Source organism: Cygnus atratus, chromosome 28, assembly GCF_013377495.2.
Source record: "Cygnus atratus isolate AKBS03 ecotype Queensland, Australia chromosome 28, CAtr_DNAZoo_HiC_assembly, whole genome shotgun sequence".
Taxonomy (NCBI): Eukaryota; Metazoa; Chordata; class Aves; order Anseriformes; family Anatidae; genus Cygnus; species Cygnus atratus.
In genome coordinates this window covers 310,618-336,624 of record NC_066389.1, presented here as the reverse complement: position 1 = coordinate 336,624, position 26,007 = coordinate 310,618, and the positions used below count along the sequence as shown (strand labels likewise).

Below are 26,007 nucleotides of genomic sequence, written 5' to 3'. Positions count from 1 at the left end.
ACATCCCTTCTTGATCCTAATAATTATCTACCCCAGTTATCTGCCTTCCGAACAGCCCAGAAGTCAAGCTCTTCCCCACAGAGGAATTTATTCATCTAATTTATTGATTAACTGTAGTGTCACAGGTCTTAATAGCAATTAAAGACTCAAGCTTCATGAAGACTAATTTAACGTGGTGAGGAACCAAACTCCATTCCACCATAGCTATGCTGCTGCTTCCATATGTAAGAGCTCAGTTTCCCCTATTCTACAGTCCAACCTGAAGCACTTGTATCCTAAACTCTAAGTGGAAAAACTCAGCATCTCCATGAAAATACTGCTGCTGTGAAATTCTCATAACAATGTTGTCTTAGCTGCCTGTAGCAGTATAGGTCTTAGTATTGCAGTGGTCCTCAAAATAAGATCAGCAAATATTACTTGCCTGTAGAAGATGTGCTCTCAGATGTTGATCTCTTTCTGGAAGGGCTGCAATTTGTGCTCTCTGACTGCCTCTGGGAAGGTTTGTCCTGTGTTGGCAGAGTGCCTGAAAAGCAGATCGGGGAAGACAAAAGCACAAAAAAAGACACCTCACTTCAGTCTGGCAGTGACAATAAAACACACTGTAGATGCTAAATATTCAAACTAATGTATTACTCTTTTTTAGCTTTAAGAACGCTTGCTATGATGCACGTACCTGCAGAAGGATGGAACTGAACCATCACGACAGAATTTCTTATAGACCAAAGGCATAGAAAGGACAATAAACAAGCCATATGGAAGAACCACTTGGTATCTGAGTATCAGCTTTTACGTAAAAAGCAAAAAAAAAAAAAAAAAGGAAAAAACAACCAACATGTCCAGGGATGGAGACTCCGCAACCTTCCTAGGCAACCTGAGCCAGACTTCAATCACCCTTATAAAGGCACATTTTTTTCTTCTGTATGAACATCATTTCCTATATTTGAGTTTGTGCCCACTGCCCCTTGTCCTGTCACTAGGCAGCACCGAGTTTGGCTCCATTTTCTTTAACCCCTGCCATCAGGTATGGGCAGCATGGATAGATCTCCCTTGAGTATTTTCTGCTACAGGCTGAACAATCCCAGCTCTCTCAGCCTCTCTATGACGGAATTTCCAATCCCTCAGCCGCCTTTGGCTTTTCACTGGGCTCACTGCAGTATGTCCATGTATTTCTGGTACTGAGGAGTCCGGAACTTTTATGATGGGTATTATTAGCTTGTGGTGTAACAACTAAGAAATGTTCCATTGAGAGAGGAAGTAAACAATACCACTGTTCCAATTATTCTAACTTCTTGACAAGGCAGAAGAATCAGATTTAATTTCTCAGGAATCCTTCTCAGCAAGGGCACGATTGTAAGGCTGCTGGACACTGTCCTGAGCTGCAAACCAAAAATCTTCCTGTGAAGATTTTCAGGTTTTCCTGCATGGCATCCTGACGTAGAGATGGTGCTGAGGGCTCCTGAGGTGGCTTCTTTACAGTCTGTTTCTACAACATGCAGGCAGAAAGAAAGGTGTACTGGGACTCTGCAGGGAGACTACATGCAGTTGCTTAATCTTAGAAAGAACGATTGTTTCCTTATTCCAGAATCAGTTTTTCTAGTAAAGAACTGTAAGAGAAGTGATTTCATGCTGCACAGATTAAAACAGATGTCCTGGGACCTCAGGAAAATAAGGGGGTTAAGGAGAAAAGAGGGAGAAGAGGCAAAGCAGAGAGGGAAGGAGGTGAAGCAGAGAGAAAAAAGAAAAAGCAGAAAAAAAATCAGAAAAAGAGGGAAAAAAAAAAAAGGAAGGAGAAGACTGCTTGCTCTAAGCAGGAGGAGGTTATACAGCTGTCCTAGGACGGAAGAAAAGTGAGAGGGCCCCGGGGGGCCGCTCGCTCTCGCCCCCTGAGGCCTCTCCCCGGGCAGCTCGGTGCAGGCCCGAGGCGGCGCGGCCCAGCCCGGCCCAGCGGCAGCAGGGGGCGCCGCTGCCCGCGGCCCGGCCCCGAGCCGCGCCTCGGCCCCGGTACTTGGATGGGAATCAGGTACCGGCACCGGCCCGGTGGTGGCTAAAACGCCAAGAGGCCTCGCTTGAAGAAGCGGGCTTCCCTCGGCCGCGCGGGCTGCCCCTCGGCCTGCGGGCCCCAGGCCTGCCCTCGCGTTGGAATGGCTCCCCGCGGAACGGCTTGTTTTGATTTTCCCTTTCCTTCCAGGAATTGTGAGCAGCCCACCGAGGCCGGCCTGCGACAGGCGATCATCGCGAACAACTCGTGGTGCAGAGCTGCACACGCTTAAGCACTGCTGCGAGCCCCGGCTGAGCGGGTCATGGTGCCCACCGCAGCCCTGCTCCTCCACACGGCCCCCAGGCCGCGCTCCCCCGTTTGACTTTGGCAGCCGGCTAACAAAAGCATGCCAGGAAGGGAACACGACGCAACGAAGGAGCCCGCGATACTTGCTTCTCAACATCCTCGCTTCACGGTTTAAGAATAAATCCGTGCTTTTTTTGTGGGACCCCTGATCGGAGCAGGCGCTGTTAACGCTGCTCGTGTATAACGCAAAGCAGTTTTGCCTCGTGGACACGAGACTGAGCCCGTCACCCGCTGTGCTTCCATACCCTTTTTGGGACGCGCTCCCAGCTGCTCTCACCAGAGCCAAGGCAGCAGGCGAGGACGCTGCCACGGGCAGCAACACCAGAGCTACCGCCTATTTCACCATTTAAAGACAAAAAGTTACAGCCTAGGGGCCTTCGTGTCGGAGCGTGAACTGCCAGTTTTAAACAACACATCTCTAGCATGTAAACATCTCTCTAAACTCCATCCCCTGTGAGATACCAACACTCGCTAGCATCCCTTCCCCAAAACATTCGCATTTTGATTACAACTCTGATACAAGCGATCACAGACCGTCTAGCATCAGCTGAAATCACAGCATCTGTCGGTTCAAAAATCTGTGGAAAGGAAGGGTATTTTTCAGGTGGGTATTTCTGAAATAAACTATCATGAATGTCCCCTACGGATCATACAGGTCAATTTTAGGAAGCATTGCCCAATGCTGGTCTTGGACTTTTCTTTTTAACAGCTCTGATTCAGTGTTCCCCCCACCATGCACCTTAACTGCATCTGGCTTAATAAATAAAAAAATCTTTGCTGCACTTCATTTTTTTTCTCCATCTATGCTATTTTGTGAAGTACACAAAAATATCTAAGTCTTTCACGGTAATAGCTTCAGAATCACAATTCAGCAGCAGAGAGAAAAAAAAACAAACAACTATGCTACTTGACATCGATCTAAGCAAAAATAGAGGCCCTTAACACGCAGCTTTTTTCTAGATGCAGTCTTAAGTTCTCTGATGTACTGCACATACGTGATGCGGGGCACTAGGAGCTCCTTGTGAATGAGATGAATACTGAGCTGAAGGCTGGCCTCACAATAAAACAGCTGGTTGCAATTGCGGGAAATACACGCACTGGAAGTGATACATTGCATCTGATGAACCAATTAAACACTCTAAGAGGGAGAGTGATTCAGAGCCTTCACTAGCAGGTTTCAGCTTAAAGCATCTCTGCTTTTTCCTTTAATTAGGCTGTTCCTCATAAAAACCCAAGTCAGATCATTCACTGTAATGGAATTCCTCAGGAAATTCCCTGAACTGCACAAGCTACCACAACTAATGCTTCAATCCTCGGAGACAAATTTAACCCTTCAGTGATCTAGCACTCTGAATTTGTCTTTCTATTGCAGCAGGAGAAGCAATCTTACAGTTTTATCTCTTTCTCCTGACACCCTCCCCACAAGTAGTTTTAATAACACGAAGTACGAAAACCTAAAATTTTATGTTTTTCTAACTACATCGTACGCAATGTACTTTACTCTCCTCATACTGGACCATAAAACAAACACGTTTTCAAAAAAAAACACACACAAAAACTGTTTAGATACACACTATTTAAATATATCATCAAAAGTTATGCTTCTTGGGTGAATGGACAACTTGTAAAAGAACCCAGCCACTTCCAACTGCCCCTAAAATAATGAAGCAAACCAACCAACCAAAAAAGCCAAAGCCAAAGGCAAAATAAAACCTCCATCCATGCAAGGTACTGTAGTGAGAGCACGGAGGTGGCAGGAGGCATCAGAATGGGAGCGTTACAAGAAAAGGAGGAAGATGAAAGTAAGGAATGCGCGGAGTTAGTATTCCTTATTGACAGTTAGCTGTTTCCTTAGCTCTTCGTCTGTGAAGTATTAGTCACAAGTGGTTTTGGGTAAATGACTTAAATTTACCAGGATCAGAGCAAGGGAGGAGAAACTATCAGGCTTCTTTTATGCAACAGAAGCAAGCAAGTAAAAGCACAAGCCACACTTTTGTCTTCTGCTTATTATGTTTGTTATGTACTCTCACTAAAACCTCCATGGCAATTAAGACAAAAGTGGGTAAAATGCGAAAATTACTCCCACCAACATCTGTAATAATAAAGTACAGCATGAAATGACAACATGAGGCCAGTAGGGAAACCGAGGTATAATATAGTTTGTTCCAGTCCTAAACTTTGTATTACATACTCTGTTCTTACTATCATGTAAATGACGAAGTTCACAGCTTCAGAGACCAGGTCCTTCCCTTGAACAGCAATCTTTTGATACTGTCATTGCAGTTTTCTGCGTATACAGTCTCAGCTAGTTCCGTTTCGCTTTTGTTTGAGGCTATATAAGATGAGTTTCCCAGCTATTAATAAAGCAGTCATTACGAAGTTTGGTCTTAGGCATTCCCAGAATCATTTAGCAACTCTTTGGAGGTACTGCTAGAGGCCTCAAGTCAGGGATTCAAAGCTACACTGCAGTAAAAATTATCGAAATACCTAAAATGGAGTCATAAAAGAAATATGAAACGTTTTCTTTACTGGAGAAGTCCTTCGCAATAGTAGTACTAATAGCTAGTCTAAAACCAAATCAACCAAGAACTAAAGCGCAGAACTAAAACCAAATCAACCAAACTTCAAAATAAGCAGAAAAAAGACTTTTACAGTATCGACAGCCTTGAGAAATTTTAGATAGTTAAAATTGTAAGGGAAAACAAACAAACAAACAAACAAAAAACTTTTCATGAGAAAGCATCCCTAGCAAAGCTTTATATACTGTTGTAACAAAGCAAGACAGATCTGGTGGGAAGAGGTACTTACACAGTCCCAGAAGTCTGTACCAAAAGATATGCAGAACTTTAATAGTAGAAATTCTCAAGAGCAAAAGCACTAGGAATACCGAAATTCAACGCAGAAAAACTGCCACAAAGCCAAAGCTATACTTGCTTGCCTTGTCTAGTGCACGTTTGCTAGAACATAAAATAGCAAGGCTCGTATGAAATGATACAATTAGAGCTCCCTTACCTGACAGAGGCTGCAGTGCCTTTTCAATAGAAGGCAATGGTTCCTTTCTAAGAGGTCGATTTAGCGAGGTGTCTTGTGCACTGAAGAGTCCGGGGCTGTCAGTTAATTTTTTACGTCCATTGGTGCTGGTAGAGTTCGTGACTCTGCAGCTGCCTATTGCACTTGTGAAAAGATTTGTGTGCTCATCATTGCTGGCTGGCTCCGAGCTGGGAGTAAATCCCCCCAGGGACAGACCTGGGGAATTTTCCGAACAGTCTATCTGTAACGGTGTCTGCAATCCCAGTGCTAACGAATTCGTCTCCGAAGGCTCTCTCCTGACCCATTGTTCATCTCTGCTTAGCAAACCCTTTGAAGGTGACAGGTGTGGACAAGACATATGACATCTGTGTTTCTCCTTGTGTTTGTACCTCTCACCAACAGCCTCCTTCCCAAATCGGTAGCGCTTCAAGGACTCCAGAACAGTTCTCGAAGAGCTATTAGCTGTTATAGTGTCCATGGAAACCTGTGGCTGTTCAGAAGTACGATGTTCTCTGTGTTTGTGGCGATGTCTATGCTTATGTTCAAGCATCCAGCCATAAGCCATTTCAGGTGGCACACTGGGGTAGGTGCTCATTGACAAGAGCGGAGTCCTACTCGTTGTGAGGAAAGCCTCCTGGCGTAAAAGTTTATGCTTCTTCTTGTGATATTTGGTGGGATTGAGAAGCAAATGGCCTGTATGCATGTAGGAAGGTGGTGGCAGTGGGGTAGTGAAAGACGGGGAAGGTGGAGGAGGATAAAGGGTTGGAGGGTACCTTCCATAATAACCTAAACCTATGGGAGCAGCTGCAAGGGGAGATGGAGAATAAGGCATGCCGTAAGAGGGATAGAACCCGGTACTGGAGAGAGGAAAGCTGAGACTATGCATAAAAGGCATTTCTGCCATAGCCTCCCGCATTTTTGGAGGCCTGCCCCTCTTTTTCTTTAAGTCAGGTTTTCTAATGTAGTGCAATGGATCTAAAGGAAAAGTAGGGTGAGTATAGAAACTATTGAAATTTATCCTAAAAATGGTAGGCAGTAAGTCTCGGGGTATAAAATGGTGACTTCTGTGGGTTATTCTAATTTCACTTAACCGACTTATTAATTCTTCTAATTCAGCTAGAAAATCTGGGTCCTGCCTGCCTCGGAGTTGAGGATACTTCTTTTTCCTTTTTCGCTTCTGCCTCTTCATTTTGTCATAGCTAAGGTAATCGTGACTTCGGCGCTTGCACTTGTGTTTATGCTTCTCTTTGAGATTGCTTAAAACCGTGGAAGTTTCAGGTGTAATAAGGGAAACATGATCAAATGAATGCCTTTTCTTTTTTTGCCCACAAAACTTCTCCGCTCGATCTGAAGTACTGTTATTATCTGTTCCTATCCCGCTGTCACTGGGTATCGTCTCATCGCTGTGAGACTCGCTCACTGGGGAAGGAGTAGCTTCTTTCAGGGACGTCAGCTCACTCAAGTGAGAAGGAGAGTTTGGCAACAGCGTAGGTGGAGACAATCTCCTCCTTCCCTTAGCAGCTTTCTTCATTGCAAGTGTCTGAACAACACTTCCTTGTCTGGAGTGGATATGTAAATACGGTACAGAGCTGGGCTCAATAAATCCAGCGTCGCTGCTGACAGGGCTCTGTCCCCCACTCACGGCAGAAGACTGAGAACAAACGGGAGACGGAAGAATCTCGGAACTATTAGCTGCTGAAGGCAGCAAATGGGGAAGTACTTGTCCAAATGATGTCCCGGGAGTTTGCTGGGCAGACTTCTCAAGAACCGTCAAGCTGGCAGAATTGCTAGTTAAAATACCATTCAGGACAGCTTTAGGTTTCCTTCCTCTCCTTTTTCCTATATAAATTGTTCCTTTCTTGCTGACATTTATTTGCTGGCCTAATTTTGAACCAAAAGTGGCAGCAAGAGTTGACACCGTATTGTGGAGTTTAGATTGCACTTTCCCTTTGTTATTTGGTTCCACTGTACTAGAGAGAATCTGATTCAAAAGTTTCTTTCGCTTCAAAGTTTTCATTTTATTTATTTTTCGAATAATTGTTTTCATTAACTGTCCATTATTTCTCTTGGCAACTTTTCTGTCTGAGTCTACTTCCAAATCAGTCATGCTACAAATATTAGGTTTTTGGACTTCTTCTGGCCCTCGGAGCTGGTCCGTTCTCTCAAAAAAATCCCCACTTCGATGCTGATCACTTTCAGACTCTATCTTGTTTGAGTTCTCTGTTCCAACAAAAGGTGCCACAGAAAGAATAGGTGGCTTCATTTTAATCGATGACCTGATCTGTCTTTTAGGTCTCCCTCTCTTCTTAGGAAAAGCTTGTCCTGATAAACTCTGTTTTAGGGAAGGAATTTCTACTTCAGGCTGCAAAATGGGAGGTTCTTGCTCTTCTTTTGACTGCACTGAAAAGACTTTTGATGCTGGAATCTTTAGAGTTCTTTTGGGAGGACCTTCTAGCTCTGGCATCTCCTTTGATTTGGGTCTTCCTCTTTTGGGTTTATACATGTCAGGTAAGAAATCATCCGACATACACAAACTTGAAGGTTGTTTGTGAGCGCTGTAGAACTTTTGAGTCTGCTTGTCAGTCTCAGTTAACAGTGCAAGAGACTGTCCATTAGCCTCATTCAGTTTTGGCAACTGATGTTTGACAAATTCGTGCTCCACGAATGTAGATGATCCTATGTTTTTCAAAAACTTGGCCTGCTCCAAATTACTGCTTGATAGTGTACTGTATGAAATGTTTTTAAAAAGCTCTGACCTTTCTAGTTCCAGACCCTTTGGAGGTCGACACGTGTTTCTTGACACCACTTTAGTCCATCGTGGTTTCCTTCCTTTTCTCTTCTTCAAAGGTTTTGATTGCTGACTAGCGCTCGGATTTTTTGCTCCTTGGCAAGATTTATCTGATGCAGCTATTGCACCAATCTTTAGGAACTGCTTGCTACTAAACAAGCTTGTAAAACTAACTACTGAAGGGGTGACAGTAGCATGAATGCTTGTTTCAGCTGCCAAAATAGGTTTTTTCCCTAGAGAGGGACTAGTTCTTGAAGTTTCTACATAAGTAGCTTTCGAATCATTTAGATCTTTATCAGCACCTTTAAAATCGGTGCTCAGAGTATGGTTCAATGTTCTGTTTATATTCAGAAGTGTACTGTCAGGCGAAAACTGAGTTTTGCCAATCTGATCTGAAATGCCTTCTAATAGATCAGCTGTGGAACTTAAATGCAACGTGTTAGATGCTAACTGGGAAGATGCTGTTGAGAGGTTCCTGTTTAAGGTTGTAACAGACACCGTGGGTGAAGGTGATGGGAGATTTCCCTCTCCTACTGCACTAAATGGGGACTTTGCTGTGGATACATCTGAAGCACCTCCTGTCCTGAAGTCTGGTGAAGTGCAATATACTGGAGGCTGTTTTTCATGCTTAGATGCTTCATAAATCCCTTTTTCACTAGTTGAGTAACTGTCCTGTGGAACACAGATTCCTTCATTAAACATCTCTTTGCCCACATCAGCAATTTCTTTCCGAACTGAAAATTTTTCCAAGATACTTTCTTTACTTTGCCTCATAATATGCTTCTCGAATGTTTTGCTGGTAGTACTTTCTTTCAGTAGGTCTGCAGAATCATGGCTTTCGAGGCTACCAAGGTTTGAATTGCAAGGAAGCTTAAAGGGCTCTGAGGCAGGCATAAGAGTGTCTGCTTTCAGAGTTCCAGAGTCCTTGTTAACCAAACCCACTGGAGTGCTGATTCCTGTTGGCTTCTTTCCAGAGTCCTTGTTAACCAGTCCCACTGGACTGCTAATTCCTGACATCTTCCTCCCAGAGTCCTTGTTAACTGGTCCCACTGGGCTGCCAATCCCTGGTGTCTTTCTTCCAGAGTCTTTGCTAGTGAGAACTGTCGTACTGCCATTCCCTGGCATCTTTCTCCCAGAATCCTTGCTAAGCAATCCTGTAGGACTATTTATTCCCAGCAACTTCTTCCCAGCATCCTTGTTAATCAAGCCAGCTGGAGTGCTAATCCCTACTGCCTTCTTTACAGACTCCTTATTAGTCAATCCTGTTGGAGTGCTGATACCTGGAAATTTCCTCCCAACATCCTTGTTGATTAATCCAATCGCAGAGCTGGTCACTGGCTGTTTCTTCCCAGAGTCCTTGTTAACTAACCCAGTCGGAGTGCTGATCCCTGCCGGCCTCTTTCCAGAGTCCTTGTTCACCAATCCAATTAACGGGCCAATCCCTTGTGGCTTCTTCCCAGAGTCTTTGTTAACCAATATGGCTGCACTACCAATCCCTAATGGCTTCTTCCCTGAGTCCTTGCTAACCAATCCAACAGCAATGCCAGATCCTGGCAATTTCTTTATCAAATCTTTGTTTACTATCCCACTAGCAGTTATGGTTCCTGGTAGCTTCTTCCCAGAGTCTTTAACCAAACCAGATGCAGTTCCACTTCCGGGCTTCTTCTGCTTTGTTTTGGAAGACTTCGAAGGAGGACAAGTTGCAATAAGCTGAGCCAATTTCTCTGTTACAGTTGTTGCTCCATTAATTTGTGTTCTATCCTTTAAGTCAGAATTATGGCTACTGATAAGAGTTGGAGGAGATGACTTTATATAATCTGTCATTTCAGAGTGCAATGGGGAAACTTTCTTAGATAAAGGATTTGTTTCTACTTGTATACCTTCTTCCACATGTAATTCAACTGTTGCGACATCTCCAGCTTTCTTGTACGACTTTGAAGGGTCCTACAAGTCAATAGAAAGAGAAATTCTTTAGGAATAGAGCACAAAGACTCTGAGTAACACAGTGTCTTGCGGAGCTTATTAATACTTGCTTTTGGTAAGGTAACTGTATAACCTGAATCTATGAATTTTAAAGCAATTATATTTCAGTGGACATGTTAAGGCTTTTCTAATGTTAAGGAAAAACAAACTCACCACCAGTAATCAATATAAACCATTTAATCTGTTCCCTAGTTATAAGAATTCTCCCACCACCCCCAAAAAAAACACAACAACCCACAACCAACCTAGCCAAACCCTACTGATATTAAAATGTCTCAATCTTGTCTCATGATACTCTCAATCAATGTAGTACCAAGTTCTCCCCAGAGAGGACTGCTAATTGTACTAAAGTAATTCAAACTATTCTCTTGTTTGTATGGGGTGATGGAGAGGGAGAAGAACATGAAGTAAATGAAGCTTGCAAAGTTTTTTCAGTTCTGATCTAATCAAATTTCAAACTTACTCTGTAAAAAAAAAAAGTGCAATATCCATTACCTCAACAAATCCTATTAGGAACCTGTCAATAATATATTTTAGTTGTTGTTTTTGAAGGACATTCTTTTTACATATAGCTCCCAGCACATCTTTGAAATGTATGGGATACAGTCTCTCCAACCTGGACCTAAAAATGGAAGACCGCCATCCCTTACAAGATAATTACATGCACACACTATTTGAAAACTTTATGGGATCTACTATCTCAAAGATTAAATGTAAAGCAGAAGACATCAATGCCATACCTATCCATCCCTCTCCAATAAAAATAAGACAATTGCATAGTATTTACTGTACTTAATTACAGTCAGCACTAGATTAATTACATTTTAGAAAATTGTAACTATGGTTGGCAAATATCTAATTATGCTGAAGAAAGATATGGCCTGGATTCCTCTGAAATTATTTGATAAATAGCAAACTTTGGTGAAATGAATGAACTATTTACTCAGCAAGCTAACACCAGCATGATTTGAACAGAGGACTGCAAGCTGCATTCAGGCTCACATTATTTCCTAGAGATGGGAAGAAGTTGCTTGGGTAACACGTGTTGCCTGAGCTGTCAGAGCCTCTGCAGTGCATAAACAGGCACTCCTCATGCTGAGCTACTGCTTTTCTGCAGGGCCGGAGCCAGAGGTATGCTTCTTTCCGCCTGGCACTTACATGGAAGCTACTGAGTCAGCACGATCCACAGAGTGGTTCCAAACCTGGAATCCAACCACTGCAGCCGAGGCTCTCAGACGTACCGCAGGTGCAGGCAGACAGAGTACTGCAGATCTTCACTAAGCAGGATTAAAGCGGTCTTTCTGATCGGGGTGGAAAAGACCTTCAAGATCGTCAGGTCCAACCATCAACCTGGCCTGCTGAGTCCCATCACTGAACTGTGACCCTCAGTCCCATGTCCCCATGGCTCTGAAATCCCTCAGGGATGGGGACTCCCACTTCCCTGGACCCCCTGTTCCAATGCTTGACCACCCTTCCCAAGGGTGGTCAAACAAAACACAAAAAAGCACACAGATTCAGAGCTCTTTCTTGCAATTCTGTATTATTAAAAGTTTCTATTAAAGTGAAGGGGAGGCATTGCTGTCACTAAGGAGTATCATATAGAAAGAGTAACTGCCGTAAAAGGATGATAAAAAATTAAATTTAAGCAGTGCACAGACATGAACTTCAGGAATAATAAGGATTTTTTTCGTACGGAAGGTAACAATGGAAGAAAAACATCTGAATACACTGCTCCCATACTGAGGAAATCAAGCAAGTCTCAGCTTAAGCCAGCATCTGTACAACTCTACCAGCACCAGCCATAGCCTAAGTGCTTATAAATACCAACTATAAGTATTTTTAAGGAAGTTATTTAAAAACTAGTCAAAATAGGACACCCCATCTGAGTCAAGCCTTGATCACGGCCTAGATCTTTACTAGGCTCACACTAAAATCTGTGGTGGACCAGAAGCTAAATTTCACCGGCTGTTACCACCGCCGCCCTATCAGCCTAAGTGTGTTCTCAGAAAATAAACAAGATATCCCCGGAGCAATATGTAACTGATCAAAGTGCTCCTTTTGGGGGAAGCTGCTGACAAGCACTGGTAGGAGTCGGATGCCTCCAAACCTGCTGCAGCACCAGAACAAAACCCACCAGTCGTATTGACTCCTGGTTTTTAGCTGCGGTGCAAAAAGATTGTGGTCTCCAGAGAACAGTTTGGCGCATAGCCCAGCTTTTCTGTGGCAGCTGCAATCTTATGTAAATTACACAGGAGCGTCACGTTTCAGAAACTTCCCCCCCCAGTTCACCCACCCTTGTACTCACAAAACATAGAGCTGGGGGGGCAGGGAGCAGCCGTGGTATCCTAACGCACGGGCAACAAAAAGGTGCCAGTCCTTCATGAAATGACTTCTATTGTGCAAACAATCGCTGCACTGCATGGAAAGGAGTAATCTGAAGTCCACAACATATTACAGAGTGCTTTTGATGAGGACAGCACTTCAAAGCTTCAGTGGTTTGCTTGGCCATGTTCACATGCAGCTCCACAAACGTGCAGCGAGTCTCACACCTTCGTTTTGTCCCTGGTGCAGGAAGCTTGCCTTACGTGCAGCTCATACAGCATTTCACTTTTCTCTTCTTGTGGTTCCGCAGAGTAAAGAGCCCTATCTCACCTTCTGAAATGATGGAGTACAGTTTTATATTCGAAAAAAATTAAAGTTAAATTTTAATGGAGATAGTTTGGTGAGCACTACTAACAAATCACTCAGAAAAAGAAATATCTCACGTCTCCTAGGAGTTTCGTCCCTGTAACTCGCCTAACATTGCTGCAAACAAGAACACATGCCAAGCTTCTGCTCTGATAGCTCTATGCTGCAATACGCAGAGACCGGGCCATATGAAAGTCCTGAACAATTCTTGGATTACATGCATTTTCAATTAAAAATTTGTCCTGGTTTCGGCTGAGGTAGAGTTAATTTTCTTCCTAGTGGTTGGTATGGTGCTATGTTTTGTATTTATGATGAAAACTCTTGACAACATACCAATGGTTTTGGTGCTGCTGGACAGCGCTTACGGAGCAAGGACTTCTCTGCTGGGGGGGCGCAGGGATACGGGAGGGTGCCCAGCTGGCCAACGGGATACCTGTGCCACGTGGCGTGCTGCACAGCACAAGCTGAGGAAAGCAGGAAGAAGGGACGTTCGGAGCGATGGTGTTTGCCTTCCCAAGAACCGTTACCTGTGCTGGGCCCTGCTGGAAATGGCCAGAGACCTGCCTGCCGGTGGGAAGCAGCGAATGAATCCCTTGGTTTGCCTTCCTCGGGCCCACGGCTTTTGCTTTACCTGGTGAACTGCCTTCACCTCACTCAACCCACGAGGTCGTGCACCTTCACCTTTCCGATCCTCTCTCCCGCCAGCGGCTGGTGCTGAGCTGCCTCCTGGGTTAACCTGCGCCAAGGTCCTGGACCTGCTCTGAATTACTCTGCCTTTCAGATAGGAGGTTTCAGTGAGGCCCCAAGCTATTAAGAAGCTCTAGATTACATCATGATAAAACTCACTCTGAGCTTTAAAACCTAAAACATTTATTCCTGTGCAATCTTTACCTATGACTGCCTGGATTAAAACTCCGTTCAACAAAAGTCTCACCCCAAACAACTATAAAATGCGTAATTTTCCATAAAATTGCTATTATTGTTAATTTTGCACTGATCTGCATTTAAAGTTTTAAGTATCCTATGTGGACATACAGTTACTAGACTTGCATTGTTAATTAACAGGTTATAATCAATCACTGCAGAATCATTATAGCCGCCAACAGCAAAAAATTGGCTCTACTTCTGGAAAAGGCATTCAGTGTTATACTACAGTGTGATTTCAGCCTTTATTATTACTAGATTATTGTTTATTACTGATACTTATTTGCAAAAAGCTTAAGAGCAGATAATCTCTTGAAAGAGATCAGCTGCTAGCCAGGGAAATTTAAACTTCTCACACTAGAACAAAATTAGGAACTGCAGGATAGCTTCCAGCTCCAAAAGCTGAAATGGTTAAAAGCAAACAGCCTGGTAACAAAAAGTGTGTTGGTTAACTCTCTTGAGAACTATCAGCAAGCAGTAAGGATTCTATATAGAGAGAGAATTTTAAACATATAAATAAAATAATAAATGGACACGTATATAACTACTATATAGAATGTGTAATATATACTATACCATATATAATATATATTTACCTGTTATTATTTTAGCTGCTATACTTCTGGCAAATGCCAGGCTCTAATTCAAACAAGCATTCTGAACAATCACAAAAATTACGGTGCATATGTAGTTGTGGCATCAATGTGTTCTACACAAGTTCCCAAAACAAAGGGTGAAACCGTGTTTTGTGTTTTTCACCACTGAGACTCTTCTAGTCTTTTCTAAAAGAAAGGTTTAACTAACTACCAGGAAAAACATGATTTTGTGTAATTAGTCTAAGACAAAAAACTCATGTCCCAGATCCCGCAGAAAAGGTTCTTGGGATACCCAAAAGAAAGCAAAACATTTCTTTAGCTTTGTTATTTTTTTTTGCTCAAAATTTTTCAGTTAGTGGCCGTGATTTCATCAGCAGACGTTCCCACAGAGCTTCCCTACATGACCAAGGGCAACAGAAAGCACTACAGAACGCTGCACTCAGCAGTTTTACAGAGGAGTAAGAAGATGGAGCAAAAGGGCATGTTCCATCTTGCTTCACTGCTTTACCACGAGTATTTTAGGATTTCAGCTGACTGTTACTATCACTTCTTGCCTTCCTGTTTTCAAAAACTTCAGTAATGCAACCTGGCTGTGCCGCTGTCTGTACCCACCCCGTATCTGCAGGTGAGCTGTTCAGACACCTCTCGTGTTAAAACCAGTGGAAGATTATATTTATGTCTAGGGCTCCCATTTTCAGGCTTAGGAAAGGTGCACTAGCCATACAGCAATGTCTGTTGGTCACAGGACAGGTTTTTTTGCATCAAAGAAGTCCAAGTTTCGTACTCAGTGCCAAAAACCAAATTCAGCACTGCTTCGCTATGACAGTAACTTCTAATCCTGTTCCTCTTAGCACCTGGGAATCTTTGCCGTTTCTTTCCTGCCCAATTCTTTTCAGCAGGCTGTTAGCTCTGTCCCTACATGCTTCTGGAAGACAAACTAAACAAACTTATCCACTTCTGCTAACCCACTGGTCTTTGCAAGTGAGGGAAACCCTCTGTTAACAGCTGAAGACGCTGCTCAAGCTGTAGGAGTCCTTTCGGCAGTGAGCTTGAGAAAGAAGTGTAAAGGTAAAGAGATGGAAGTGCAAAGGATTTTCCTACTACTTTGATGTTTTACACTGATATTCCCAGGCAAGGAGTACCACTGCTTGTGTCGTAGTGGTTAACTGAGTACACTACAAGTGCTAAATTGTCATTCAAGTTCTGAATTCCTCCTGTAAGTACGGACAGCCTGGCTTCACAGCTCAACAGCTCGTCACACCTTACCCTGAGCTGGCCACGTAATTGCTTCCCCCGCCTCCACTCCACAGAATGGAAAGATTAAGGGATCAATTTAATTTTCCAAAGCGTAATTTTCAGTGCTGAAGCTTGCTTTATTTCACTGCAGTAAGATAAAAGAAATCCCTCGGGTATCATATTCAAAACATGCAATAGTTTTAAACCACGTCTGCCATTTGTTTCTAGAAAGACAATTTTCATCACTTGCTAGAAATGAGTAGGATGCTGTAAACCATCGTTTCTATCAGGGGACACACGGAGTTAAAGAATTTATAAAACATTTTGGTATGATTCTACAGAGAGAGCAGGGTATCTGAAGTGAATTATCATTAGTCAGGGATTTGGAACTATTTTAAGCAAGGAGCATTTGAATCGTAGAGACAGATCTGCATTTCTCTATGCTATGCATTTAGGTTATTAACCAGACAAGTAGCAGGAGTAACTCCACTTAGAACTGCTGCAATGAAAAATCGATACCAGACCTATGATATAACATACTGATAACATAAAATCATATAAAAAAGGGTACTACTGAAAGCATGAAATGTAGCTTTGAAATGTATTTAAGGGCAGAAAGGACCACTGATCATCCACTGTGACATCCATCTGAAAAGGACCAGGAACTCCACCTAACTGATTTTACCCCCCAAATTTCTAATTTCCATTTGAAATATGATGGATCTTTTTGAGAAAAATCCAGTATACAAAGATGTCAAGGAAGAAGAATCCACATTGTCACCATCTGAGTTCCAACATTAATTATTCTCTCTGGTAAAAAAATCCCAGGGCATGATCAATTAACGGAGTGGAAAAGTTTCCATCCTTAATGGTTCAGGGCTTTGCTAAAAAGAGAGTTTTAAGTGCAAGAAGTACCTCAATTCGGACGTAAGGAGAGATCAGTGACTGGATATTCCAGACTGCCATAGCCAAAGTATTATGTTACATAGTGTACCGCTTCTGCTTGAGAATTTCCCGTATCATAGGCTGGCTAAAAAATCCTTTCTGTTGATAATGTAGAAAAGGAAAGGAAGTTGTATGGTAGAATCTGGAAAAAGTCATTTGAGTCATCACCTGTTACATACAGCACACTTGGTCCTTAAGGGCATCGTTTATTATTTGTCCTTGAAGATGCTCTTCCTGAAGGAAAACTTAACCATGGGCATGACAGGCAAAAGAAAAAGGCTTGGGTATGTCAGAGAGACATCATCGCAGCACAAAATAAAGAAATTTTCCTTCTTTGGGTAGGCTGTGCCTTACAAGATGTGCCAGGACAGAATTCACACAGGCAGCCTGACCAACAGGATGCAGGCTGGAGCAATGAAATGAGCTTTGGTTTAGGGGACCTTTGACCTAGGATCCGTTACATGCCGTAACAAAACACCTCTAAAATTTAGTAACTCTGCAACTACATTTGTAGTTCTTGTCATTTCTCCTGCTCTCCCTTTCTCTTATGGCTGCTGTTACTTGTTGTATCATGACGATGATGAAAACAAGACATCCCCGAGGCAGGGCTCTCTCTTCAGATTTGGAAAAGTTTCAAATACTATATTCAAATACCATAAAGACAAATACAGCAAATACACAGTCCGACTTAAATAGAGGAAAAAATAAAAATCTTCAACACAAGAGACTTAAAATTACACTGTTGCTTTTCAGGTTCACCTCAAGTCAACATTATTTTTCATTACTACTTAAAAAAAGGTGAAAAGCTGTGAAAGAGCAAAATCTCTCAATGAAAACTAAATCAAACCATTTCTAACTTCAATATCAGAGGTCACATCCAAAGCAGTCAGTAGAACGTGATCATGCAGAGATGCTAAAAGCTTTTTAATGGGGTTTAAATTTACTCTAACTTGCAAAACACTTGATAAATAAAAACACTACTCACTTGTTTTGAAGGACAATGCTCATTCTTCTCATCTGTCATCTTCCCACTCTTTGGTGCCCTTCTTGGTTGCTTGATGCTGGTTTTTATAGCAGGCCGGCACACATAATTCTCAAGGTTCTTAGGAGGCTTTTTTGTTCTCTTTGCTTGAAGACCAATCTTCAATTTCAAGTTTCCCTCTGAAAAGTTTGTTTCTTTCACTGAAAACTGTTGCTGTGCATCAGTTAGACCCTCGTTCTTCCCATTCTCAGCACTGCTCCCCTCCCGATTCTTCTTCTCACCGTCTTCTTCTTCCTTGGTACAACTTTCTAGCTCTACTTCTCCTTTTCCCACCAGCGTGCCAATGTTTACCACAGAGGGGCTTTTCCCAGAAAACCCTTCAGAATCAGAGCCCAAGCCTAACATAGCAGTATTCCGAGGGTCCATCACAGGCGGAATATATGCCTTCGGGTAATTTTAGGGAAGATTTACAGAGATACGTTCCGCAGCAGATCTGTTCTACTACTGGCAGTCAGCATCTTTTACTCTGGAAAAAGAAAATAAAGACAGAATTAAACTTCAATTTTACAGCAGAAGTGAAATAAGTATTCAAAATGATTAGAAAGCAATCGGATTTCAGAAAGTTCCAGAAAAGCGGTCTCACAGCTGAAGTTTCAAAAACACCAACCCTTCCCGTAACCTACTACAAAATAAAATTTATCTGTAAAACCAATTTTAAATTATAGTTGAAAAACAAAAATATATGACTATTACCATACACTTTCCAATTCACCCACAAGGCATTTTTAATTATGATTAAGGCTTTAAGACTTTTAATATTGATCATGAAAATAACTTTTTTTTTTTTTTAAAATCTGTACCCTGCTGCTTCTAGCACTGTCACCCTGCCCGAATGAAATGAACTAGTCGCAGCTAAGGAATGATGCAGATGCAGCCAATGAAACCTATGATAAAGCACGCAAAAATAAGAAACAATGTGGGTTTAATCATCTGAGCCACCAGGAAAGTTAGGCTTAACCCAAGTACTCGCTGGTTCTCAAAGACGCTGCAACAGCTGCGTGTTAGTTAAGGACTTTTCGCAATCCCAGAAGGATGGGGAAAGGGGAGAACAGCAAAAAAAAATAATGTCACACTAATTTGTACTTCCAGGTGTACCGAAACAGGGAAGTCCATCCTTCTACCCATCATTGGTGCACTGTTATGTATGTATAATTAACCTGTTTGTCATAAGATAAATTATGACAAATGATACATTTGAGGGAACTTTTTCATCTCAAATTCTCTAAGAACTAAAGCAAAAGTTTACTTTAATCACCTTGCTACTGCAAGGCTTCCTGGTCCCCGGCTGGCAGACTGCTCGAGCAGCGTGCCAGCACCACCTCCTGTGCTTGCACACAGACCACCGCAGAGCCAGAAGCTGCTATTTCCCCCACCGCCAAAGAACAAACCAACTCCGTGCACCCCGTTACATTTTTATCCACGAAAACAAAAAAGCATCGTAGAAAGCATCCGCGGAGGGCACAAACACGGCGCACCAACAACTGCCGGCTGGGACAAATCGCAGGTCTGTGTGCATGGGCCAAGCTAAAAGCACGCGTTGCACCACGGCCTGACATTTGGAGAGCGATGTAAGAAAAGGGACCCGAGCGCCGGTCGCAGAGTGGGGGCTTGGATGAGCACGAGGGCAGGAGGAACGCAGCCCCTGGTGCAACGCGACGACAGCACAAGGGCGGACGTGGCCTCACGGCATGCCGAGCGAGCGCGCGGTCGTTCTGCTGCTGCTCTGGCAATACGCCGTCCACCTGCTCGCCCATCCCGTGGATATAACACGCGGTACCCCAGATCAACCCCCTCAGCCTTAGCAGCCCCTCAGGGAAAGGCTCTCCCTTCGGAGACTCCAGGGGCTGAAAGCGAACCAAGCCAGCAGGCGGCCTTCGTTACCTTTGGGGCGTTGTAAGCAGATCGTCTTTAAATACCTTAATCGTTTTTGAAGATGCAAATATGTAAGGAGCAGGCCTGAAAAAACCATCAACGTACTGAAAAGAGCATCACAGGAATTAAAGCAACATGATCTTCTGTTCTTATTTTCTATAGGATTAAGGTAAACCAGCACGATCGTGGAATCGTGGGATGGTTTGGGTTGGAAGGGACCTTCAAGATCATCTGGTTCCAAGCCCCCCGCCATGGGCAGGGAAACAATGAAACGAGCAGAACGATCTGTTCCTGTTTTCTACATGATTAAGGCTGAACTGTAACAATGCCACGAGAAGATTTTTCGGGGTTTCGGTGAGCTCCGAAATGAGTTTCAACGGTTGCAGCGAGCTCGGCAGACCCCTCGGACACACGGCCTCCTGGGGGCTCAGCCCACCTGCACGCAACCAACGGGGTCCAGAGCCACCGGCCATATGGCCCACGGGCCTCCTGTCGGAGTGAGGAGGTGGCACTGGGAGGTGGCTCACCCAGCACTGAAGTACAGAGGGGACAGGAGAAGGGGTGTGAAAGGTGGCCCCGAGGAGGACAACGGCGGCTGCAGCAGGCATAGGCTGGAAGTCAGACACCAGAATTACAGGGGGCAGAACACAACATGGAAATCGCCACGAAGCTGGGCTTCACCAGCTGCACTCTCAGAGAAAAATGACTTATTTCCGTGTTATTAAAAGGGATTTCTGTTTACAGCTATGACTTTTTAACTAAGGACATCCCCCCCCCCAAAAAAAAACAAAAATGGTATCGTTGCTCAGAAGACCAGAGGTAATTAGATAAAATCTCCATTTTACAGCCAGAAATAAAAATAAAAAATCAACAGAGCAGCACTAGAAAGCAAGCTGGGGACAGCTCCCAGGCCAAGGCCCAATTTTCAGGCCATTAGGCTACCTCAGATCAAGGGAAACGGGATTTTCTCCTACATGCTGATGAACAAAGGAAAACTGGCCAACAGTACGGTAATTCTAAGCCAGGACATGAATTTTTATTATTCATATTAAGGAAAAGGAGGGAATCCACCAGCCAATGCAAGTCGCACGTCTACGTTCACACAAATGTTTCCTTCTCTAGTCCGGTAACTATTGCCCACAACAGCCACAAACCTTTGGTCATTTTCTTACAATTATAATTAATTAATTAGCTTAGAATCTGAAACCAAATCAAACTGAAACACCACCATACAGCACTGCTGCATTTGGCTCCGTATTTACTTAATAGTGAGGCTTTGAGGAGAAGGAGGATCACACTCGTGCTGCAAACCGCGAGACCGAGACAACGTTCAGACTCAAAGGCTGAAGGGAGAACGGGGCTAAAACCTCAGCACGTGGCAATGCCGGATCAGTCACCACCCAAGAAACAAAGTCACAAAATTGATGACTCTCATAAACATGTGGCAGGCCATTTTATTTATCCATTAATTCCTCTCTAAACGGACAACAAAAATGCTAATCCCGGACCTAATCATTGTGTTGCCTTGATCACTGTAATCTTCTTCTCTCAGACTCTCCAATTACTCTACGCTAATTCATAGCAAACGTGTCTGCCAATTTGATCATTTTCATAACCACGATGAGCAGATCTCATCTCTTTGAATCCCAACAATGTTTTTTCTTCCCTACCTCAAGTACAAGCTTCCTGTCATTGTCTTCAAGGTGTGCACAGCTGGACCTTGGGTCTTGAGTTGTCCCCCTGCCTTAGCGCTTTCTGTTTCGCTAGTGATAACCATGGCATGTGTTCTTTTTTGGTCGTTTTTTCCCCTTTTCCTAAGAAACAACAGTTTCTGCAGTACTCTTCATGCCTGGGCTGGTTGACTTGTACCAGCCTATAGGATCTTCTTGCAGGTCGCGCCTTAAAATCTCTCTGTGGATGTCACGGAACCAAGCAACAAAATGCCGACAGCCACAGTTGGAGCCATGGCAGAGAGGAACCTCGGGAGGTTCAACAAGGACCAGCTCCGGAGGCACCTTCCAACCTCAACCACTCTGTGGTTCTGTGACAGTTCCACGGCGGCTATAAAAGCTTGCAATGAATTTACCCAGAAAACTCTGATGAATTGGTACTTTTGAGACAAAAGTGTGATATAACGTACATATCTGTGTCTTCCCTTTCCACATTTGTTCCACTAATGTGCAAAGACTGGTTTTTATTATGCTAAGGGCTTCTTCAGGTCAGAAAAACGGACTATCGACTTACAAAGTACCTGCCTCGATGATGCCGACCCCTGGAAGACATCTCTGCACGTCCTGCACTACCAGGAGCTTTCCAAGAAAAGCAGCATATCCCATCCGCTGTGCGCAAGAAGATTCACGTGGAATTAAAGCAGTGGAGCCTGACTGCCCATGCCCACAATTAAGTGTTTGTTAAACTTGCAAGCTGTCATTTAACCACCCCGCTTCTTAACTTCTAGGGCTAGAAAGTACTGCCACCGCCAAGCAGCACGGCATTCTGCACCAGGCCAAGAGCTCCGCTCAACAATTCCCTTCCCACTGCTCGTGTTCTGCAGGTCTCTCCACAGCAACACCCCCGTCTCCGATGTAAAGCCTCAGCGTGATGAAACAAACTGCCATGTCCCACTCTACTCCAAGACCTAATCCGCATCTGCCAACAACCTCCTTCCATGGGATCAGAGGCTAATGCCAAATTCGCTAGATTACGAACTCTCCAGGATCAAATCTCTCCATGGCCCAAACAATGATCAAGACCCAGCCTACCCATCTCCCTAAACGAACTCCCCTAAATGCCTACCCATCTCCCTAAACGAACTTCCAGGCCCTCACCCAGTAGGTTCTGTAGATCTCAAATCACTCCTGTAATCACTGCTCACCAAAAAAGATTCAGTAGGAAGCATTTGAACATCCCTTTTGACACGTGTCCCTAGAACTAAACGGTGTGCATTAATGACGTCTCTAATTTCGTATACAATTTTAATTCCTATTATTCCTTCTTATTCCCGTGCTGACACATCCGAAGCACTTTGTGCCTGTTAGCCATTAGGATTTCGGTTCTCCAGACTCCCTACTATTCCAGAAAAAATGCCAAGAGTTGGCTTCTACCGTCAGCTCCTAGATATGATCCCCGCCCCACAAGTTATAATAAATGAGATTTTTTTTTTCCTCTGCCATCTTCATTTCTGTTACTCTTATGTTGATGTGAATGTATTGTGATTTTATATTTGAAAGATGTTTTCTTTTGGCTCTTTCCGTTGCCTCAGTTCCAGAGGACACGTAAAAAATTCAGCTGCCGGAATCAAAAATTTGAAATCCCACAATATTTCTAATATCTGTATGGCCTCCCACAAGTCCTTCTCATATGCCTTCCATGAATTCTTTTTTCTGCTACTGAATAAAGCTGCTACACTCAGAAGTTTCTTCTCAAAAAGAGAATAAAATGTCATAAAAAAAACACAAAAAACCATATTCCTCCACATCATGTACCCCGAGAAGCAACACGGATCACTGGAGGTCACTGAAACAGAACTTCAAGGACCTGGGATTACCTCTGTGAGTATTTTATAAAAGTTCAGAGATGGAGACACTTGCCAGAAATAAAATGACTTTTTTTGTTTGTTTTAAATATGAAGTGACAAATATTTTACAATTATAATCTGTTGGATGTGTTTTTGACAGACATAAAACAACAGAGCCCCTGTCTTGTCAGGAATGAATATTCTGCAAAAGTGTCAGTGGCAAAGACAGTCGGGACCTCGTGCTGGAACGGCCAGCAGTGGCGGGACATGCATTTTGTAGGAAGAAATGAGTGCAGACACGAGGGCACTTCACAAGGATGTTCTAGTGGGAGAACAACTCTGTAAGGAGATACAGGATTTCTTTTGATTTCTTAACTGAAGAGTTTGGAAACACAAAATTGAATTTTGACCTGCCTGATAATTTTGTTGTTTTACTGCTGATATGCAAATTAATTTGTAATTGCTGAACACTGCATACATTTCGCCTTGTACTGTTTGTCCCAACACTGGCCAACACTGATTGCCTCGAAAAAGTATGAAAACCAAACAAACGAACAAAGTATGCTGTGATAATCCTCCTACAATACTCTCCCAGCCCCTAAATTTGTGATTCAGGAGCTTCCCGAGAGGTACCTCTCTGGGTCTAAAGCCTTTCAATGTTTTTTTCTGAACTCCAACTTGTCATTTATACCCACGTAGTAAAAAATAACGTAAAGGACATAGTAAGCCAGTATTTTGCCTTAAACCCAAGACATACTGCCTTTGGTTATGCCAAAAAGCCACTGCTAGGATGCTCACACAAACCACGTGAGCCATGCTGCCCAACAGGTAAGGCTGTGATACAGAAAATTAGGAACAAATAAAGATTTTGTTTTCACAGAACAACCACAGTAGATCTGCGTATTGGATTTTTTTTTTCTAAGCTGTGAAATGAACACAGGATCTCACTGAGGTGGAAGAGATGTGTCCACAATGGCAGAAGCCCACTTCTTGCCACTGGCAGCGCAGCAATTTAACAAGTCAACAATCCATATGACAACAACACCTATTTCAAAATAACCACCATTTAATTGTACATGCTATCTCCATTTTTCTCTTCTGACATCAGCATTATAGCTTGTACCAATAAGCCTGTATCTTGCACCAGGTGTTGAAACTGCTCTTGGTATCCTCAAGGACAGTTTAAACTTCTGAAAACAACTGAAAAAAAGTTTCTTCTTTTTGTAAACTATGACTTAAATTGTTTTGCTGTTCATTAGCACTTAAACATTAACTGTTTTTCAGATGACTGTTGATTGCTTGTAGCAATCAAATGTAACTGGAGTCCAAAAAGTTGGGATAATTTTGTTTTTGAAAGCAAGATGCATGAGAGCCCTCCCTGCCAGTCTGCCTTTACTTTTATAGAGTTTAGTATAGAGTTTAGGAAAAGCTACTGAAGCTTTCATTTTCGAGTAAGAATGCTTCTTAAGAACTCAAGTAGGCAAACAGATGATGATTTTAGAGCCCATCTCTACCCATATGTTCAACCAGCTGCTAGAACAACTCCATTCACACAGAGGCGGAAACACCAGGGATGGTCTCCAGGTCCTCATGGATGACCATGCGAAACACAAAGCGTTCAGGATTAACCCCCAAAATCTTACACGCTCCCACATTCACAGAAAGCACTGCTTCTGCAGGTGCAATCTACGGTAACACAAGGAAGACAGCCCAGACAAATAACACGAGATGCAAAAAGGCACGCTGTTTTTGAGAATGAAAACTAAGCGTATGTAAACGGATGGCCATAAAGTCAAAGAAAATTCATTTAACCGCACACACAGCAGGGCCAGCTCCCCCAAACTCTACTGACAAGACTGGAAAGCCAGTGCAAGATCCCACTGCCTCGTTTCTCTGACCTGCTCCTGATAACACACAACTACCAAGAGTGTGAATCCGTGTCCTGAGGCCATCGCATGGAACCCACACTCCAAGTTGTTTCTAGTTCTCTGCTCAGTAATTAATGGGGTGAAGGAACCACAAAACCAAGGGTGAAAAGCAGAAGCTACAAACTCCGGGGATTATCTAATACAAAGAAAAGGACAGCAACGCGCTTTGGCTTCTGGTCTGACAACCGAGTCAAGCTAAGGACCCACCAAATCCCAGATTACTGGCCGGGAAACTAAGCGGGATTAAAACTGCAACGGAAGGGAAATTTTGTGAGTATGATTTGGGGCGGGGGGGGGGGGGGGGGGTTGGCCTGCAAGCAGAGGAGCCCACCCGAATCAGCCGGCATCCCGACGAGCGGAAAGCCGCCTACTCCGCGAAAGCCAACTCGGGGAGAGCCCAGCGGGGCCCGGCTGGCGAGGGGGCTCCCCGGGAACCGGCTGCCGCCCCCCGGGCCCAGCTGTCAGGCGGCACCGCGCCCCCCGCCCGGCCCGGCCCCACGCGGGGGCACGGCCGGCGGCCTCCCCCCCCCCCCCGCGGGGCTCCGGGCGCACCGCGGGCACCCCGGGCCCCGCTCCTGTCACCGGGGAGCCTCCCCCGCCGCCTCCCGGCCCGGCCGCCGGGGATCCCCCACCACCGCCGCCGCCGCCGCCGCCGCCGCCGCCTCGGCAGGCCGCGCCGCCGGGGCTGCCCCGAGCCCGCCAGCAGGGCCGCAGCGGCGGTGCGGGGCGGCGCGGCCTGGGCGCCGGTGCGCGGCGGGGCGGCCCCGCGGCGGCTCCCGGCCGGGCTCCCCTCCCCCCGGGCTCCGGGCCTGAGGCGGTCCCGGTCCCCGCCCGCCGCCCGCTCGCCCGCCCGCCCGCTCCTCACCGTGTCAGCGACAACGCGGCCGAGGCCGAGGCCGGGCTCCTCCGCGCCGCATCCTCCCGGCCGCCCAGCGCGGACAGGGCCAGGGCGGGACCCGGACCGAGCGGCCGCCGCTCCGGCCCTGCTCCGAGCCGAGGCAGCGACACCAAAATGGCGGCGGCTCCTGCTCCTCCGCGAGAGAGCGCCCGGCCACGCCCCCCCCCGCGCGCCAGGCCCCGCCCCCCTCCCGCGGCCACACCCCGGGGTGGCCCC

The 26,007-nt window shown here is 44.6% G+C and overlaps 1 protein-coding gene across 4 annotated transcripts in view; it reads right to left on the bottom strand.

Moving 5' to 3' along the window:
• ASH1L (ASH1 like histone lysine methyltransferase) overlaps window positions 1-25,971 on the bottom strand; it is a 57,431-nt gene extending 31,460 nt beyond the window's left edge. The window contains exons 1-4 of one of the 4 annotated variants that reach the window (XM_035567240.2): window positions 25,759-25,971; window positions 17,520-18,042; window positions 5,357-10,106; window positions 422-523 (exon numbers count right to left, since the gene is read on the bottom strand). In XM_035567240.2, the coding sequence (XP_035423133.1) occupies window positions 422-523; window positions 5,357-10,106; window positions 17,520-17,942 (5,275 nt within the window). In that variant the 5' untranslated portion in view covers window positions 17,943-18,042; window positions 25,759-25,971. Of the gene's footprint in view, window positions 1-421; window positions 524-5,356; window positions 10,107-17,519; window positions 18,043-25,224; window positions 25,244-25,758 lie in introns of those variants that run through there. The other 3 variants (XM_035567243.2, XM_035567242.2, XM_035567241.2) reach the window with 3 other exon arrangements.
• Between the last annotated feature and the right edge of the window lie 36 nt (window positions 25,972-26,007).